This window comes from Xenopus tropicalis, chromosome 7 (assembly GCF_000004195.4).
Source record: "Xenopus tropicalis strain Nigerian chromosome 7, UCB_Xtro_10.0, whole genome shotgun sequence".
NCBI classification, from domain to species: Eukaryota; Metazoa; Chordata; class Amphibia; order Anura; family Pipidae; genus Xenopus; species Xenopus tropicalis.
Window position 1 is genome coordinate 127,898,405 of NC_030683.2, and position 19,364 is coordinate 127,917,768.

General features: G+C 46.4%; 1 protein-coding gene and 1 long non-coding RNA gene across 3 annotated transcripts; one reads left to right on the forward strand and one right to left on the reverse strand.

Annotated features, from left to right (window-relative positions):
• Positions 1 to 5,289: 5,289 nt before the first annotated feature.
• LOC101730294 (zinc finger BED domain-containing protein 6) lies at positions 5,290 to 12,583 on the reverse strand. Of its 2 annotated transcripts, XR_001923298.2 has the most exons (3): positions 12,425 to 12,583; positions 6,530 to 8,334; positions 5,290 to 5,428 (listed from the first exon to the last, which is right to left on the reverse strand). XR_001923298.2 is itself a non-coding variant. In XM_004916412.4 (2 exons), exon 2 carries the CDS (start codon positions 7,592 to 7,594, stop codon positions 6,596 to 6,598), a length of 999 nt encoding a protein of 332 aa, XP_004916469.1. In that variant the 5' UTR covers positions 7,595 to 8,334; positions 12,425 to 12,583; the 3' UTR covers positions 6,394 to 6,595. The 2 variants fall into 2 exon arrangements, 1 of the variants encoding a protein (XP_004916469.1); XM_004916412.4 differs by lacking the exon at positions 5,290 to 5,428 and having other exon boundaries at positions 6,394 to 8,334.
• A 147-nt stretch (positions 12,584 to 12,730) lies between these two features.
• On the forward strand, positions 12,731 to 18,241 carry LOC105947979. Its single transcript, XR_001171386.3, has 2 exons — positions 12,731 to 12,817; positions 17,636 to 18,241. It is a non-coding gene; the product is annotated as an uncharacterized LOC105947979 (long non-coding RNA).
• Positions 18,242 to 19,364: the final 1,123 nt, after the last annotated feature.

Sequence of the window (19,364 nt, forward strand, 5' to 3'; positions counted from 1 at the left end):
TTTTTTAAAGGACAAGTCAACCCCACAAATAATATTTTTGCCTAATAAAAGAAAACATCATTCCAAGCGACTTTCCAATGTGCAAACAATGTTGCAAAACCCAGTCTCCTCCAGTGAGTCAGGTCTGTCAGGCTGCTGCGTTACATTGTTTCAGTCGGAGCCCCCGGGGCAGGGAGTAGAGAGGGACAGACACTGCTTCTAACAGCAATTATATGGGGCTGATTTAATAATCCACAAATTCGAATGGGAAAAAATCGGATTGGAAACGAACATTTTGTAACTTTTTCGTATTTTTTGCGATTTTCCGTCACCGCCGCGACTTTTTCGTGAATTGACACAACTTTTTGTAGCCGTTACGACTTGCGCAAATTGTCGCAACTTTTTCGTAGCCGTTACGACTTGCGCAAATTGTCGCAACTTTTTCGTATTAAGCGCTAGTAAACGGCGGGCAAACCTTTCCGATTTTTTTGCAACGGCTACGGAAAGGTCGCGGGGCAATTCGCACAAGTTGTGACGGCTACGGAAAAGTCGCGACAATTTACGAAAAAGTCACGACGGTGACGGAAAAAATACCGATCATTACGAAAAAAACGCATTCGGACGCTTTCGATCCGTTCGTGGATGAGTAAATCACCCCCTATATGTTATATATGTTTTCTTTAATTAGGCAAAAATATATATATTTTGGGTCGACTTGTCCTTTAGGTTTAGAGCTGTGCTATTCAAAAACTGCAACAAATAAGGAAATTATAACCTTGTGACTCTCTTATTCATTTTCGAAATTGTGTTTTATAAAAATATCCCAAACAGGATAAAACTCTCATTTTTTCCATGATTTTTTTTATAAATCCCTAGTAAATTGACAATAAACAACTTGAATCACACACACTAGGTTGCATTAAGCCACAATGTGCAGATTTCTCCGCCTGTTGGATTTAGGCTCGTGTAGCATTGTACATTTATTCATATCACCTCTAGATTTTCAAGCTTTTACCAGGAGTTTTGACCAATGACATTGTTCTGTCTTGTGAACGCTCTCCAGTTCTTCTATACCATAGGTAGATTCTTGGGAATGAAATAAACTTCATATACATCGTAAGAAAAGTACATTGGATAACATGGAGGGCAACCTTAATCAAGAAGGATTTGGGGTTTCTGTGGATAACAGAGGTGCAACTACAAGCAGTGCCATTCTGTAGCTCCTAAAGCCAATAAAGTTCTCTCAAATCAAAAAGGGCAATGACCTGAGGGACGAAAACATTTTTTGCCTCTTTATAGGTCCCTCACCTTGAGAGTACGCAGGGTAATTTTGGGAGCCAATCATTAAAGAAGGATATTAATGAGCTGGAGAGAGTGCTGGAGATGGTTATATACATAATGGAACAATAGAATTATGAATAAGGACGATCAATTTGATGTGGTTTTGTGGGAGAAAAGGTGCTTGCACATGATGAGGTTACTCTAGAAGACATTACACATGACATTGTTATTTTAGAAGACGTTATAGAAGACTCAGGGGTCCTTTTTACATAGAAAATAACAATAAAGAGGCCTCCTCCTAAGACTTGAGGACTGGACTCTCTTTAGCCTCCCTTTAGCCCAAGTCATATACCAGGGGTGGCCAATACGTTGATTGCGGTCCACCAGTCCCTAGTCCTGTCATTCCCTTGCCTGGTTTCTGCCCATGTTCCTGCCTGGTTCTCTGTTCCGTACCTTTATTCCTCCGCTCCAGTTCCCCTTGCTTGAATTCTGTTGGATCTCTTGGTATTTAACCTCAGCCTGTTTACTGGATTACCCTCAGTCTTCAGCCTGCCCATAACCTTGGCCTCCTTACTTGCTGCCAGTCCAGACCCTCTGCCTGTTATACGGACTTGTTGGCTGCCTGCCCCGACCACTGGCCTGGTATAAGGATTCATATATTTATGTTTGTTTAGAATCTTGGTGCCTTCTTATTTGTCATTAATAAATTCTCCATACATGAATCTGCCTTCCATCAAGCTCCTTATGTGTTTTACCTTACAAAGCACATAGGCTCCTACCTGCCAGCTGCTCAGCTGTGGCCCAAACTGACAGTAGGTCGACTGTTCCCACGTTGTTCCTGTTGACTGGATGACCAAACTGGAATACTCAACTGGACTAAGATCAGGGCTAAGCCTTGGCCATTGTAAGACAAGATGTTTTTGGTTGTGTGCTTTATATCAACCTCTGAAGACAATACCCGGTCCCTGTTCATAAAAAGGGGCCCCAAAGCAGAAGCTGCCATGTTTCATTACAAATTACTTTGCTGTCAAATTCCTTCTCCACTCATATATGGGGGCGTCTATCCAATGGGCACTATCTCCCCATAGATCAGAATAGTGTTCAGCTGCCCACATATTTCGACCAATTGGCAGAGGCATCACATTCACATTAATTTTAATGGAAAAAGTTGGAATAATGGTGTATTTGAATATAGTGACGGTGTGGGACATGGTGAGCGATCTCAGAATTTATCGTCAAAAGTTCCGAAAAAGCCGTCCTACATGGCTAATGGCTCATCTATAGTTGCATTAGTCACGCTGGGCTGGAGGCGGAGCCATCCTTTCATAGGCTGGAGGTTTTTTTCTTAATTAGCCTGTAGAAGGATTGCTCCGCCCCCAGCCCAGCGTGAGCCGCAGGAAATCAACGCGGCTCCTTCTACTCTGTCCGCTTTCTACTGAGTAGTTAGAGCTGGGCTGGGGGAGGCTTTGGGGGACTTTTGGTGCTGCAACCCTTTAGTAATACTGATAAGTATCAGTATAATATTTTTGAGGAACGCGTATCGCTTTTATTCTTCTTCTAACTCTTTCCAACTTTCAAATGGGGGTCACTGACCCCGGCAGCAAAACCCTCCAGTTTTATTGTTACTTTATATTCCTTATCTTTCTATTCAGGCCCTCCCCTAGTCATATACCGGTCTCTCATTCAAACCACTCCCTGGTTGCTAAGGTAATTTGGACCCTAGCAACTCTTTCCAACTTTCAAATGGGGGTCACTGACCCCGGCAGCCAAACCCTATTGCTCTGTGAGGCTCCAGTTTTATTGTTGTTGTTACTTTTTATTCCTTATCTTTCTATTCAGCCCCTCCCCTATTCATATACCAGTCTCTCATTCAAACCACTCCCTGGTTGCTAAGGTAATTTGGACCCTAGCAACCAGATAACCGCTGAAACTTCAAAGTGAAAAGCTGCTGAACAAATAGCAAAATAACAAAAACTATAAATAAAAAATGAAGACCAATTGCAAATTGTCTCAAAATATTACTCTCTACAACATACTAAGAGTTAACCAGCCTTTCCAACTTTCATGTCGTCCCCTCCTGTGTTTTTTTTTAATTTAAAAAGAAGAGGTTTCCACAAAGAGTCCTAATAGTTTGATAACAGAATACGACTTGCATGGCCCATTCTCGCCCTCTGCTGGTGTAGCCTGAACTGTACGTAAGGTAAATGACTTAAATATTCACATTACTTCCCAGAAGGGCAGGGGCAGTTATAGCAGCAAAGGGAGGGGCAACCCAACTGAACCCCTGTGGGATGGAACCCCGACTGTGAGCCTGATCCCCAACATCACTGCCCAACCTGACTAATGCTCTTGTGGCTGAATGGGAGCAACTCCCAGCAACATCTAGTGGGAACCTTCCCAGAAGGGCGGGGGCAGTTATAGCAGCAAAGGGAGGGGCAACCCAACTGACCCCTGTGGGATGGAACCCCGACTGTGAGCCTGATCCCCAACATCACTGCCCAACCTCACTAATGCTCTTGTGGCTGAATGGGAGCAACTCCCAGCAACATTTAATGGTGCCTTCGACCAATAGCCCCACCCTGGTGATGATCATGTACCATCATGCCCTGGCCCCCAGCCGCCACCCTTACAGGATTTCCAGACCAGCACAGACACAGAAAAAAGCCACACTGACGCTGGGAGAAACACAACTGTATATTATTGCATATTTAGGCTTTGCCCAAAACTATCTTTACTATTTAAAAATAAATATTGCCTGCTGCAATGTCATCGGAACCCGCCCCCTTGTGGATAATTCAAAATATCACATGCATTTCCATTGCAATATTCCAGCGCCTTTCCATTTACACTGCTGTATATTACATGGGTGCATTCTATATAAATGGCAATGTTAAGTGCCACGTAGCAATAGCACAATTATATAAATACATAAAAATGTAACAATGTGGGCGAGTATAAATATCACCCCCCGCCAGGGTAGAATCAGGTACGAAAGCAGTATATTAAAGAATACAGTTACCGATACTTATAATAATCCCTGATCAGCCAACAGATTCAGGTACAGCTATAGGACCTGTTATCCAGAATGCTTGGGACCTGGGGTTTCCCAGATAAGGGGTCTTTCTGTAATTTGGATCTCTACACCTTAAGTCTGATGAAAATCATTTAAACATGAAATAAACCCAATAGGGCTGTTCTGCCCCCAATAAGGGGTAATTATATCTTAGTTGGGATCAAGTACAGGTACTGTTTTATTATTACAGAGAAAAGGGAATCATTTAACCATTAAATAAACCCAATAGGGCTGTTCTGCCCCCAATAAGGGGTAATTATATCTTAGTTGGGATCAAGTACAGGTACTGTTTTATTATTACAGAGAAAAGGGAATCATTTAACCATGAAATAAACCCGATAGGATTGTTTGCCCACAATATTGTATATATACAGTATATTGTTAATGGGTCACTAAGCGCAGGTAAGTGACCGCAGCACAGAGTATGTACTGGGAATCAGCACAAAAGAAGATGGGGGGCTACTGCTAAAGGGCTAGGGTGGGCTTTTTAAAGGGGAACTAAACCCTGCGGCACAGCGCGGCTCTACCAAACGTTACTCAGCTGTTGCCGGACTACAAATCCCAGAATAATGTAACATATAATGAAGGGTGAGGCATGCTGGGAGCTGTAGTCCAGCAACATCAGGGTTGTATTCTTAAAGCAATATTGCCCAATAAAACTGCATTAAAATGCAAGAAATCCCCCAATGAGAATCCCAGCTGATGTGAGTAAATCCGGCTCCCTGTTCTCTGTTCCTGCAATTGGAGTTGGGAGCAATAAGCACAGTTTCCCAGCACTGAACAAGTCTGTCCCTTTATCCCCATGTCTGATTCCTGTGCAATATAATGAGGGGAAAAATGCCATCATTATCTCTATATGTAAGGTACCAGCAAGGGGCCTGACACAGTGCTGGGAATCAGCATTCTCATTGGTCACTTCTCTTGCACTTACAATCAGATTGTTGCTCAGTAGAATTCTCATTGGGGAATTTCCTTGCATCTATAATTATGTTTTTTGACAACTTCTATAGCAAAGCTAGGGGGCGCTGTGGGACAGTGTTGGGTTTACGACCTCTTTAGGAAGCTTGATCTTTGTTCTAATCATATGTTCTAGGGCAGTGCTGTCCAACTTCTACGGTGCCGAGGGCCGGAATTTCTCTAGCATACATGGTGGAGGGCCGCTAATGGAAGCCAGTTTTGACCACTCCCCTTTTTGAAACCACACCCACTCAAACCACACCTATTTTATCACAATGGTGGTAGCGCAGCAAAATCCCAAATGCTTGGTCCTTACTGTGGGGATATCAACCATCATTCATATGTGAAAGAATTATGTCATATTAAGATATACCCTTAAATTCCATATGCCTCCTCCTCCCCTGTGGATAGCAGAGCAACCCCCAGCACATAATTACACACCTTAGGAACCATTTAATGGCTATTTCCAACTGCTAACAAACTCCCACAACAAACCCCTGCCAGGTTCACCTCCCACAAGCAGCATGGGGCAAGCAGAGTGTGGCACACAAAGGCAGCATTCTGCCTGTCCTATGCTGTCTGTGTGTGCCATACTCTGCCTGTCCTACCCTGCCTGTGTGTGCCATACTCTGCCTTCCCTATGCTGCTTCTGTGTGCCATACTCTGCCTGCCCTACCCTTCCTGTGTGTGCCATACCCTCCCTGACCTATGCTGCCTGTGTGTGCCATACTCTGCCTGCCCTACCCTTCCTGTGTGTGCCATACCCTCCCTGACCTATGCTGCCTGTGTGTGCCATACTCTACCTGCCCTACCCTTCCTGTGTGTGCCATACCCTCCCTGACCTATGCTGCCTGTGTGTGCCATACTCTACCTGCCCTATGCTGGCTGTATGTGCCATACTCTGCCTACAGTACCTATGTCTGTGAAGGTGTGAAGAAGTGAACAATGGGAGTGATTACAGTCTGAGCCTGAGGTGTGAACACTGCAGGGGGGAACAATGCATAGATTAAAAGGTGTGAAAAACACAGGGGATTACATTTTTAAACAATACAGAGGGATTACAGCCTGAATCTGAGGTGAGAACCATGCAGGGGGGCAGTTAATCTCAGTACTGATACCATTTAATGCTTACTCAAAGGTAAACCATCAAAGCAGCCAGACAGGTGGGGGGCCACACAGAGGGGGGTCGCGGGCCGCATGCGGCCCGCGGGCCGCCAGTTGGACAGCACTGTTCTAGGGGAAACTTTTCTGTCCTTGTGGCAGCTGAATCTTGAAGAGAGGCAGACGGGGCAAAATGTTAGAGACTCAGTCGATCGGACCTCCTGCCTCACAGCTGGGGTTATGTTCTGTAGAACAAAGCACTAGGTCACCACGAAGCAGGTCTCGAGCAGCTTCACGTTCCAAGCGACAGAATCGCTGAGGATGCTGGGACCTCATGTGAGTCATGATGATTGTGTCGCGGACGTGCTGGTCTCGCTCGCCTGAGGACAACAATACATGGCACAGGTCGCAATGGATAAGAACATCCGAATACAGACGTGCCATTAGCGCCCGCTGGTGGGCAGAGAACCGACTGCCACCCCGATCCCTTGTCTCCTTAATGCCCTGATTGGCTTCCTGCCGTCTACAGGCTGCATGGGGCTGATGTCTTAGCGGAACGGGCACATAGTTCTTCCGTGTCTGTTGCCTGTTAGGCCTACGGTTCAATACCATGATCTCTGTGGAGGACACCTCCCTGCCCCATGCATGGGAAGAGGTGGAAGACCCGGTGACCCTACTGCCATCTGCAGAAGAAGTCAGGGAATTGGAATTCTGGGGCAGCAATGCCTGGTTGGCAGCAGGTCCTCGATGCAGATGCTTCCCATGGACCCTGCCAAGATGATTAAAAAGGCAGGTGGTTCCCAGTCGACAGCCGGGACTTCCTCGTCTTACTAGGGCTCCGCATATCTTGCAGATGACCACAACTGAGTTGCCAGCGGTATGGCCAGGGGGAATCTCAAAAAAGTCCCAAACTGCCGACCTACCCTGAGTCCCTCTGAACGGAGAGCTCGCCACCTCGACGGGAACGAGAGGTGTAGAAATATCGGCCTGTACAACCTGCGTAGTCCCACCATCTCCACGAATGCTTCCTGAGTAAGGGTCAACAGCTCCATCTGCATCAATTTCCTCTACCTTTATCCCTGAGCTAGTGCTGACCTGGCTGGAGCCTGTGGATTCATTATATCCACCAACCATGTCTGTATCCATTTCATACATCAGAGGTGAATTTCTAGGCCCAGGGGCAACTAAGCAAGATGCCTCCATGATGGCCCCATCACACTTTGCATTCTTTAATGGTCCATGTTTCAAGGAAAATACACTCACAGAAGGTTATGTATATGATGGGACATATGGGAAGGCACCAGTTCTAGCTGAGCTCGATTCCTCAAACCCTCGGGCTGATGTGCTTCCTCCTTATCTAACGGTGGCCCAGAACTCCCACTACGTCCCTAGTATACACAGTTAATGCTGAGATGCTCCAACTGCACACACTACATTTGGAATGGTCCGTCTGACCTTCTTCCCTATTTTCTTCCCTTGACCGTCTTCCCTTGACCGTCTTCCCTTGACCGTCTTCCCTTGACCGTCTTCCCTTGACCGTCTTCCCTTGACCGTCTTCCCTTGACCGTCTTCCCTTCCTTCTACTTAAACAGAAGCTGCTGCAGTATGTTCCGTAAACAAAATGGCAAATGTCATGCCATTTGTCATATTAGTTCAAGCCAAGTTGATTGAGTTGGTAGCGGGAGATGTTATGACTGCTATGAACTGGTTGCAGAGAAGGGTGTAAGAGTAGCCGAGAGTTAGCTGGAGATTCCTGAGGATGAGTAGGCATCATTCAGTCTATATTTCAGTATTGTTGGGCCTCAGTGGGCCCAAGAGTGAGCACAGTCTTCTTCGGCCAGATGGTGTAAATAAACAAATCCAACTGATTGTACAGTCTGTAGGCTCCTCAGATCCTGGGAAAGTTGGCTGATCTCTTTGAGTAATAGTCAACCTTTTCCCAACTATCAGAAAACAAGAAAAAAAATATACACATGTAAGTTTCTGAACAGGAATAGGTAAAGTGCCATGGCTGCATACATGCCAGGGGAGGGGCAGATGGGGAGGGGCAGATGGGGAGGGGCAGATGGGGAGGGGCAGATGGGGAGGGGATCTACAGCATCAATTGTAATTTACATCAGGGGTGATGCACCAGAAATAAGCACCTTACCGGCAAATGAACACGTGCCTAACATAGTGACCCCAGCAACAGTGAGTGTATCTACCCAGTGACTCCAGCAACAGTGAGGGTCTCTACCCAGCAGCACCAGCAACAGTGAGGGTATCTACCCAGTGGCCCCAGTAACAGTGAGGGTATCTACCCAGTGGCCCCAGTAACAGTGAGAGTATCTACCCAGTGGCCCCAGTAACAGTGAGGGTATCTACCCAGTGGCCCCAGTAACAGTGAGGGTATCTACCCAGCGGCCCCAGTAACAGTGAGGGTATCTACCCAGTGGCCCCAGTAACAGTGAGGGTATCTACCCAGTGGCCCCAGTAACAGTGAGGGTATCTACCCAGTGGCCCCAGTAACAGTGAGGGTATCTACCCAGTGGCCCCAGTAACAGTGAGAGTATCTACCCAGTGGCCCCAGTAACAGTGAGGGTATCTACCCAGCGGCCCCAGTAACAGTGAGGGTATCTACCCAGCGGCCCCAGTAACAGTGAGGGTATCTACCCAGCGGCCCCAGTAACAGTGAGGGTCTCTACCCAGCGGCCCCAGTAACAGTGAGGGTATCTACCCAGTGGCCCCAGTAACAGTGAGGGTATCTACCCAGTGGCCCCAGTAACAGTGAGGGTATCTACCCAGTGGCCCCAGTAACAGTGAGGGTATCTACCCAGTGGCCCCAGTAACAGTGAGGGTCTCTACCCAGTGGCCCCAGTAACAGTGAGGGTCTCTACCCAGTGGCCCCAGTAACAGTGAGGGTCTCTACCCAGTGGCCCCAGTAACAGTGAGGGTCTCTACCCAGTGGCCCCAGTAACAGTGAGGGTATCTACCCAGTGGCCCCAGTAACAGTGAGGGTATCTACCCAGTGGCCCCAGTAACAGTGAGGGTATCTACCCAGTGGCCCCAGTAACAGTGAGGGTATCTACCCAGTGGCCCCAGTAACAGTGAGGGTATCTACCACCCAGTGGCCCCAGTAACAGTGAGGGTCTCTACCCAGTGGCCCCAGTAACAGTGAGGGTCTCTACCCAGTGGCCCCAGTAACAGTGAGGGTATCTACCCAGTGGCCCCAGTAACAGTGAGGGTATCTACCCAGTGGCCCCAGTAACAGTGAGGGTATCTACCCAGTGGCCCCAGTAACAGTGAGGGTATCTACCCAGTGGCCCCAGTAACAGTGAGGGTATCTACCCAGTGGCCCCAGTAACAGTGAGGGTATCTACCCAGCGGCCCCAGTAACAGTGAGGGTATCTACCCAGCGGCCCCAGTAACAGTGAGGGTATCTACCCAGCGGCCCCAGTAACAGTGAGGGTATCTACCCAGTGGCCCCAGTAACAGTGAGGGTATCTACCCAGTGGCCCCAGTAACAGTGAGGGTATCTACCCAGTGGCCCCAGTAACAGTGAGGGTATCTACCCAGTGGCCCCAGTAACAGTGAGGGTCTCTACCCAGTGGCCCCAGTAACAGTGAGGGTCTCTACCCAGTGGCCCCAGTAACAGTGAGGGTCTCTACCCAGTGGCCCCAGTAACAGTGAGGGTATCTACCCAGTGGCCCCAGTAACAGTGAGGGTATCTACCCAGCGGCCCCAGTAACAGTGAGGGTATCTACCCAGCGGCCCCAGTAACAGTGAGGGTATCTACCCAGCGGCCCCAGTAACAGTGAGGGTATCTACCCAGTGGCCCCAGTAACAGTGAGGGTATCTACCCAGTGGCCCCAGTAACAGTGAGGGTCTCTACCCAGTGGCCCCAGCAATAGAGAGGGTATCTACCCAGTGGCCCCAGTAACAGTGAGGGTCTCTACCCAGTGGCCCCAGCAATAGAGAGGGTATCTACCCAGTGGCCCCAGTAACAGTGAGGGTCTCTACCCAGTGGCCCCAGCAATAGAGAGGGTATCTACCCAGTGGCCCCAGTAACAGTGAGGGTCTCTACCCAGTGGCCCCAGCAATAGAGAGGGTATCTACCCAGTGGCCCCAGTAACAGTGAGGGTCTCTACCCAGCGGCCCCAGTAACAGTGAGAGTATCTACCCAGTGGCCCCAGTAACAGTGAGGGTCTCTACCCAGCGGCCCCAGTAACAGTGAGGGTCTCTACCCAGCGGCCCCAGTAACAGTGAGGGTCTCTACCCAGCGGCCCCAGTAACAGTGAGGGTCTCTACCCAGTGGCCCCAGCAATAGAGAGGGTATCTACCCAGTGGCCCCAGTAACAGTGAGGGTCTCTACCCAGCGGCCCCAGTAACAGTGAGAGTATCTACCCAGTGGCCCCAGTAACAGTGAGGGTCTCTACCCAGCGGCCCCAGTAACAGTGAGGGTCTCTACCCAGCGGCCCCAGTAACAGTGAGGGTCTCTACCCAGTGGCCCCAGCAATAGAGAGGGTATCTACCCAGTGGCCCCAGTAACAGTGAGGGTCTCTACCCAGTGGCCCCAGCAATAGAGAGGGTATCTACCCAGTGGCCCCAGTAACAGTGAGGGTCTCTACCCAGTGGCCCCAGCAATAGAGAGGGTATCTACCCAGTGGCCCCAGTAACAGTGAGGGTCTCTACCCAGTGGCCCCAGCAATAGAGAGGGTATCTACCCAGTGGCCCCAGTAACAGTGAGGGTCTCTACCCAGTGGCCCCAGTAACAGTGAGGGTCTCTACCCAGCGGCCCCAGTAACAGTGAGGGTCTCTACCCAGCGGCCCCAGTAACAGTGAGGGTCTCTACCCAGTGGCCCCAGCAATAGAGAGGGTCTCTACCCAGTGGCCCCAGTAACAGTGAGGGTCTCTACCCAGTGGCCCCAGCAATAGAGAGGGTATCTACCCAGCGGCCCCAGTAACAGTGAGGGTCTCTACCCAGCGGCCCCAGTAACAGTGAGGGTCTCTACCCAGTGGCCCCAGCAATAGAGAGGGTATCTACCCAGTGGCCCCAGTAACAGTGAGGGTCTCTACCCAGTGGCCCCAGCAATAGAGAGGGTATCTACCCAGTGGCCCCAGTAACAGTGAGGGTCTCTACCCAGTGGCCCCAGCAATAGAGAGGGTATCTACCCAGCGGCCCCAGTAACAGTGAGGGTCTCTACCCAGTGGCCCCAGTAACAGTGAGGGTCTCTACCCAGTGGCCCCAGTAACAGTGAGGGTATCTACCCAGCGGCCCCAGTAACAGTGAGGGTCTCTACCCAGTGGCCCCAGCAATAGAGAGGGTATCTACCCAGTGGCCCCAGTAACAGTGAGGGTCTCTACCCAGTGGCCCCAGCAATAGAGAGGGTCTCTACCCAGTGGCCCCAGTAACAGTGAGGGTCTCTACCCAGTGGCCCCAGCAATAGAGAGGGTATCTACCCAGTGGCCCCAGTAACAGTGAGGGTCTCTACCCAGTGGCCCCAGCAATAGAGAGGGTATCTACCCAGCGGCCCCAGTAACAGTGAGGGTCTCTACCCAGTGGCCCCAGTAACAGTGAGGGTATCTACCCAGCGGCCCCAGTAACAGTGAGGGTCTCTACCCAGCGGCCCCAGTAACAGTGAGGGTCTCTACCCAGTGGCCCCAGTAACAGTGAGGGTATCTACCCAGTGGCCCCAGTAACAGTGAGGGTCTCTACCCAGTGGCCCCAGTAACAGTGAGGGTATCTACCCAGCGGCCCCAGTAACAGTGAGGGTCTCTACCCAGCGGCCCCAGTAACAGTGAGGGTCTCTACCCAGTGGCCCCAGTAACAGTGAGGGTCTCTACCCAGTGGCCCCAGTAACAGTGAGGGTCTCTACCCAGTGGCCCCAGTAACAGTGAGGGTATCTACCCAGTGGCCCCAGTAACAGTGAGGGTATCTACCCATTACCCTCTGTAACGTCCAACCTCGGTATAAAGAGACACCCTCTAGTCATCTAATAAAACACGGTGTGTGAGAGACTGCAGCACATTCCCACAAACCCTTCACGGACTAACCTGAGAGGATCAGCGCTACACCAGCCGCCTCCGGTTCCAGCACAGCAGCCCCGGTGCATTCTGGTACCCAGCCCCGCCCCCTATCGCACCGGCTCTATAAACTCAGCCCACAAGAACAAGATCATTATCCCAGCATCCCTAGCGTTGTATATTCTATATACAGGGATAATAATGAAACGACACAAGTGTTATTAAATATTCCGCCCCTCATTTGCCTCTAGGAGGAACCAGCCAATAGTATCACAGTGGTGGGCGGAGCCACTCCCTTTCTTGCGTGCGTGTCCCGGCAGCGTTGAGGCGTAATGATTCGCGCCTGCGCATTGCTTCATCCAATATGGCGGCAGTTACACAGGGGTCGGGTACTGCGTTTGCCTTGGAATCTAATACCGAAACGTCAGTAAATGTTAGAAATTACATTTTTATAGTGCGACAAGTTGCGGTTCTTTACTGTAAGGCCTGTTTGTATTGGAACGTGTATACTTATATATAATATACAGGTAGGGAAAGAAACAACAGGGAAATTCTGCTGCTTCTGTGAGAATGGGGCACATAAAAGAAGGAACAAAATACTAACAAACGGGGAAAGTATCTGTAACAGCTATTTGGCTGTAAAACAGTCAAAACCCAGGCTAGTATAGGTGTTAGTGCTTGGGGTACGTGTGGCTCAATCCTTCAGGATGGGCCTTCGCTATATGGGAACCAGGGGTGTAGCACAACTACAACTCACTGAGCTGTGTGCAGTGCGAATGAAGATGGACGCCAGAAGGTTCTTGCAGTTGAACTATAGACAGGTTTATTGTCAGAGACAAATAAAGAGGCAGGGTAAGGCTGTTGCCAGACATGGCGTTTTTACACTGCGTATTTTCTCCGCCTAAAAACGCCGCACAAGCCACACAGCCCCTGACTATGGCGTTTTTCAGCCTAGTACTGGTGACGTAGCAAATCCCGTTTCCCATGGTGCTAATAGTGCGAAATAGTAAAAACGCCGCGTATTTCCGCTAGGTCTGGCAGCTGCCTTTGTGTATACATCGGAATAGCTTGCCGTATTTCGCCAAACGCTTGAAAAGTCCGTGGTAACACGTTTTCTAGCGTATTTATGCATAGTGTGTTTTCCATCGAGACTGTTTAAGTTATTTCTATGGATGATGATATCGTGCGTTTTTCAGCTGCCGAGAGAATTAGAAAATACGCAGCGTAAAAACGCCACGTGTGGCATCAGCCTTAAGGTGGCCACACACGTGGTGATTTGCGATCTTGCGAAAGATCGTTCAATCGGCCACTAACGCTCAGGGCTTAAACGGCAGATAAGGAGGTAGAAACAATAGGATTTCTACCTCCTTCTGCCGATTCAGCCCTGAAGGCAGATTTTGCTCAAAATCTTTTAACCCGCCCGATCGGCGAGTCGACCGATATCAGCAGCTTCCTGCGATATCGGTCGACTCACCAACTTGCCATACACGCACCGAATATCGTATGAAAAGAGGTTAAGTACAATATTATCAGTGCGTGTATGGCCAGCTTTAGATCAGATACTCGCAAACAGATGGTAAAGGATAGCAATACTGTGAGGACAGCAAAGAGAGGATGCACAGCGGTTTATCCCACCCCCTTTAGAGTCTGGGCAGGGTAAATGCACCTGGTCAGCTTGGCACCCCTATGGGAGCAGTCAGGATAGATACCTCAGTCCTCAGGTTGATAACCCCTAGCTTGAGAGTCCTACAGCCGACTGTGGAACAGGGTTAAGGTACTGCCTGTCTCCTATATCTTAACCGTGGCCCTATGCTGCGGCAACAGTGCCTGTATGGAAGGTACTTCCAGCTACTTTCCTTGGTGGAGCTGAAACTGCTCTTGCTTCCTTCTTACAAGAGTAACTGTCTAAGTGGCCCTTGTTCACAGGGTCCCTGTCTCTGACTTCTCTAGAATAGATGAAGACTCTAGGGTAAAAGGTTTTACTGGGGCCCTGTTTATCCCAGGCTCAGTGGACCTTCCACCTGAGATATCAGAGGCAGCCAAAGAGGAAGCCACACCCCTCTGCTAAAGACTATATTGGAGTGCAAAGGGTGGAGTCAACCTATAAACCAATAAGGCAAACTCTTGAGACTTTGCCCAGTAACAGCACAGATTAAGGAAGTGGTAGGGTTTAAAGCCATAGGGGCAAGTTAACCCTATGGACCCCTACAGTATTATTTTGTGAGACAATGAAAACTCTTGGAATCATTGTAGCTAAATGCAGGATTTACATTTGTTGATAATAAAGCAGTTAGAAACAGGCACTTAAAGAAAAGGTTGGCTGGTTTCCAGCCCTGGGTGAAACCAGCTGGATCCCAGCCAATAACTGGATCAATAGCCAATAATAAAAACTTCATCCGAGTTTAGCATTTGCCTCTGAGAACGGAGCCGGCTTTAAGCTTTTACAACGCGGAACCTTAGTATTTCCTATGGCCCAATAAAAAAAAATATATCCTATGAACATATTGTGTAATATTAACCCATTACTAAATGTCATCATGTCAGTTAAAGTTGAATTCATAGATAGGGATTGGGAAAAAAGAATAGGAAAAAAAATAAAATATAAATAGGCATTGTAAAGCCCGGGAAAGGCACATTTGTGAACGTGCTTGCTGGAATGACTTTGATCCTCCTCAGAGTCACATTGGGCTTCTATGTGAATGAAGTGTTAGCTCTATAGGCTAAAACAATATACAGACAGTCACAGATTATTTAAATGTACAGAACTGTAATGTCCTATTTATTTGGATGCAGCGTTTGAATTACCAGCAAAAAATATTATCTAGTTACACACTATAGGAGAAACACCAATGGGCTTCATATTGTGCAAATTGAGAACTGAATGGTGGAACTGACAGACCACCAAACTACAGTTCTTTTTCATCCCCCCCCCCCTGTAATATGGCTCCATGCCATAGTCTGTTCTACCAGAACTGCAATTAATAATTTAATTAGTGAACAGCCTCTTTGAAATCTTTCAATACCTGCCACACTGATTGTCCAGAGGTTAATAGTAAGGCTGCAGCATCCCCTTAATCACTTGGATTTCCTTTTCCTGCTCTAACCCACTCGACCCCCTCCCTCAGGAATTTGCTTTGGCTACTGGGCATGCTCAGTTTTTCTCAGCTCAGATTACTAAACATGCCCCCCAGTCTAGCAGCCAATGAAGAGATGGCATTGCTTGTTCCCATAGAAATTCTGCTCTAGCTGTCTGCTCTTATTTTTTTCTCCTAACCTTCCGTCCTGAGCCCAGCTTAATCATTACAGTGCTCAACAAAGCAGAACGTTTTTCAAAGACAGTTCTGCCTGTGTAAGCCTGCATTCTTGATGAAATGTACGCTGAATAAGGGTCTGTGTGTGTGTATGCTGTTTGCAGATTTAAGTGTATCTAATTATGTATCAGAGGAAAAATGGCCACCGGGTGAAAGCTGCTATTTGCTTTAGGAAGATGTGATGGTTCTGGCAAGTGGAGGGGATATATGCAGTACAGATGAAGCCATTGGGCGGGGAAGACAATATAGATTCCAGTTACTCAAAACATTTACCCTAGGCATTCTAATCTCCTCAAACTTCTAACACTTTTTAGGTGGCCTAATTGCACTAAAAGCATCTATTCTTTCTTCCATCCAATCCCATTCTCCACCATTTCAACCATACTCTTCCAATGACAGATAATCGAGAACCAAGGGAAAGTGATAAATATGGGAACAGCTATGGCAAACTGTTTTTCATTGGTTAAAAGAGAATTGTTTTCTCAACCAATGACAAACCCTACCCCATTGTAACGACAGTATGAGTAGTCCATGCAAACTGTGGATGAATTGCAAGACACTTTATTTAACACAATTGCATTTACATTGAATTTTAATTAATTTATTGAATATTTAATTTATGTTTAATGCTAATTTAACATGAATTAAGTTGCTCAGGATTACATTCTGTTTCATTATGTGATATTTGTGCAATATCATTTTTGTATATATTTTTGGGAGGGGTTGAAACACCCTTTACAAGAAGACTCAGAAATGTTATGGAAAATGTGGGCAAGTCTAAACAAATAATAACTAGAAGTTTGAAAGGTGAAAAAAAATGCATGTTAGGAGAATGTAAAAGGTTTTTTTACCCATCATTCAGCATTTTCCAAACTTTTTGGGAACAATTTCAGCAAAAAATGGCCAGTGCCCTGCACTGGTACAGCTGGTGTGTTTTTAGAAACACTACTATATAAGCTGCTCTGTAGCCATGGCGGCAACTGAAAAAGGGCTAAATAGCACAGGTTAAATAGTGTATAAGCTCTGTAGAACACCATTATTATTATTTTACCTTTTATTCTTTCATTTATCTTCTATGTAAGCAGTGCCTTTTCTCCTTTGAATGGCTTGCCCCCACAGCTACTAAACAGCTTATTTAGATAAACTATGAGAGTCTTTCTCAGACAAATACACCAGTTGTACCAGTGCTGGGCAACAGTACATTATATTGTAATTACTTTAAGCACTTTCATTTTTTTTGGTGTTACTGTTCCTTTAAGAAACACGGGGCTTAGTCATGAAATTGGCCAAGACACCAGTGGGTGTAAAAATCAATGAGCGAGCAGCATTTTCTCCAACAGCCACGTGGGAAGCTGCGTGAAATCCACCTGATGAGTCAATGCAAACTAGGGATGCACCGATCCCACTTTTTTTGGTTCGGCCGAACCCACCCAGAAGGATTCAGGCGAATCCCGAACCAAATCTGAATCCTAATTAGCATATGCTGATTAGGATTGGCAGGGGTTAAAAATTACCGTGCGCAGCGGAAAAATGTTTCCCTGCCCATTTAACCCTTTCTGAATTCTAATTACCATATGCTAATTTGGATTCGGCCGGGACCGCAGATTTGGGCGAAACCGGTTTCTTAAAAAAAAAGCCAGGATTCGGTGCATCCCTAATACAATCAGTTACAAATTGCAGCTAAAATGTTTGTGGGGGAGATAGCATCACTCATTGTGGGGGGCTTTTTGGGCCTCCATGTACCTGACATACCATATCAGTCCAGACTTGTCACCCTTAGATTCAGCCGAATCCAGATAACACATTTCAACACCATGCGTTTTTATGGTTAAGAGTCAATATTTTTAACTTTATAGGGATTTTTAAGTCATTATAATCTTGTTTGCAAAAGCATTTCAAAAATCTAAAAAGCTATTTTTTTTTCTTTTAGGAATATTTTCAAATGATTTTTAATGTGTGTCTTACGACAGATTCACACAAGTGCTGATTAAACTGGGAAAAATAAAAAAGAGACCATTTAAAAACACTTTCTGAAACCTATCCTACTGTCAGGTGTCTGGCTTTCATCTACATATGTGCTTGTTGCAGTCTGACTATAATCAGTTGCTGGACAGTTGTCCCCGCATCCATCCTGGCATGTAGGGTCATCACCTGGGACTTTCCATGAAGCTCCAAATACATTGACGTCGGTGACGATGGTTCCATTAGGAAGCATGAACTCATCATTAACATTATTATTAAAGTTTCCACAAAGCGCTTGCAGGTTATTCTCATAGCTTCCGGGAATCTGAACAATTGTTCTGTGGGCGGCGTCGTAGAGGACTTTCACCTCGGCTTCTGTCTGGATGACTATAAAGTGGCCTTCTTTGTTTACGAAGCCCTTCCCACATGGACAGAACACAGGGAGTTGCTTGACTTCACCATTGATCTAGGACAGATATGTAGATAACCAGTCATTGGTAATAGTGGAACCCTTTTGTAATCAATAGGTTTTATTACTACATTTTGAATATTCATTAGAATCAATACTTTAGAGCAGTAGTCTGAACGTCTTAAGTTAATGCCATTCAGTTAAGGCCAGCCTTTGACCAGGGGCGTCTTTAGCTTATAACAAAATAACCGTATAATACAACTTCTGTTATATATTCTACCACAGTTCCAAGATTATAAAGGCAAAATAATTGTTGCTGTCTGATTTTGCTTTTTGGAGGTTTTGTCTAACTTTGATTAATCTATTAATTTACATTTATTAATTTTAGAAGCTATATAAACAGTGCACAAAAAGATGTACAATTCTCCAGTTCCATGAGAACAGTGTTGTTTTGTTCCGTTACTCCATGCATCCTATGATGCAGTATTTTATCAGTATCATGTTCTCCAATTCAATATCAACTTGCAGAGACACAATGGCATCTGTTTACTAAAGTTCATAAAAATTGTCCATAAACTATTAATTATTATCTCTGTGCAATGAGACAGATTTGTCTTGTCTGGCAAGTTGGGATTTTTTTTTCGCCGCTGCCAGTGGCCACATTAATGAATAGTATATATATAATAGTATTTATTGGCAATTTATAAATGTATTATTAAATATATGACCAAGTAATTTCAGGGAATTAATTATTTTCACATTATATTAATTATTCTTAATTCATTTGATAATAATACATTTATAAGTATTCTTATTCCCCAGTGCAATCACTAATTGTTGCTGCTCTTCTTTAAAAACTGACTTTATATTGCTCCCACTATGCAGTTTCTGGCTTTGTTTCACAAAGTGCTGCTCTCCAGGTGGTAATAAAAATTGGTGACATTATGTCTATATTTGGTGACAATTCTGTCAATAATCTTACGTAGCTTGAATGCGATTACAGGTATGGGATTCCTTATCCGGAAACCTGTTATCCAGAATGTTCCGAATAAAAGAATGGCCATATCTCCCATAGACTCCATTAAAGAGCAAGGAAAGGCTTCAACTATTCTACCTAATATGTTGTAGAGCCCCCATTCCTGTAGCAAATTGCCAACTTTATTTTTTAAAACAATACTAACTTCTCCCCAAAATTTCCTTTTAACTCCACAGTATGTGTAGTCTATACCGGCCGCCATCTTGGATTTTCAAACACCTGCGCTTGCACTCCCCCCAGGTTGCCACACAA

What these genes read in the sequence shown, in the direction of transcription:
- LOC101730294 (XM_004916412.4), bottom strand. Translation starts at nt 7,594, where the DNA reads ATGGAGGCATCTTGCTTAGTTGCCCCTGGGCCTAGAAATTCACCTCTG.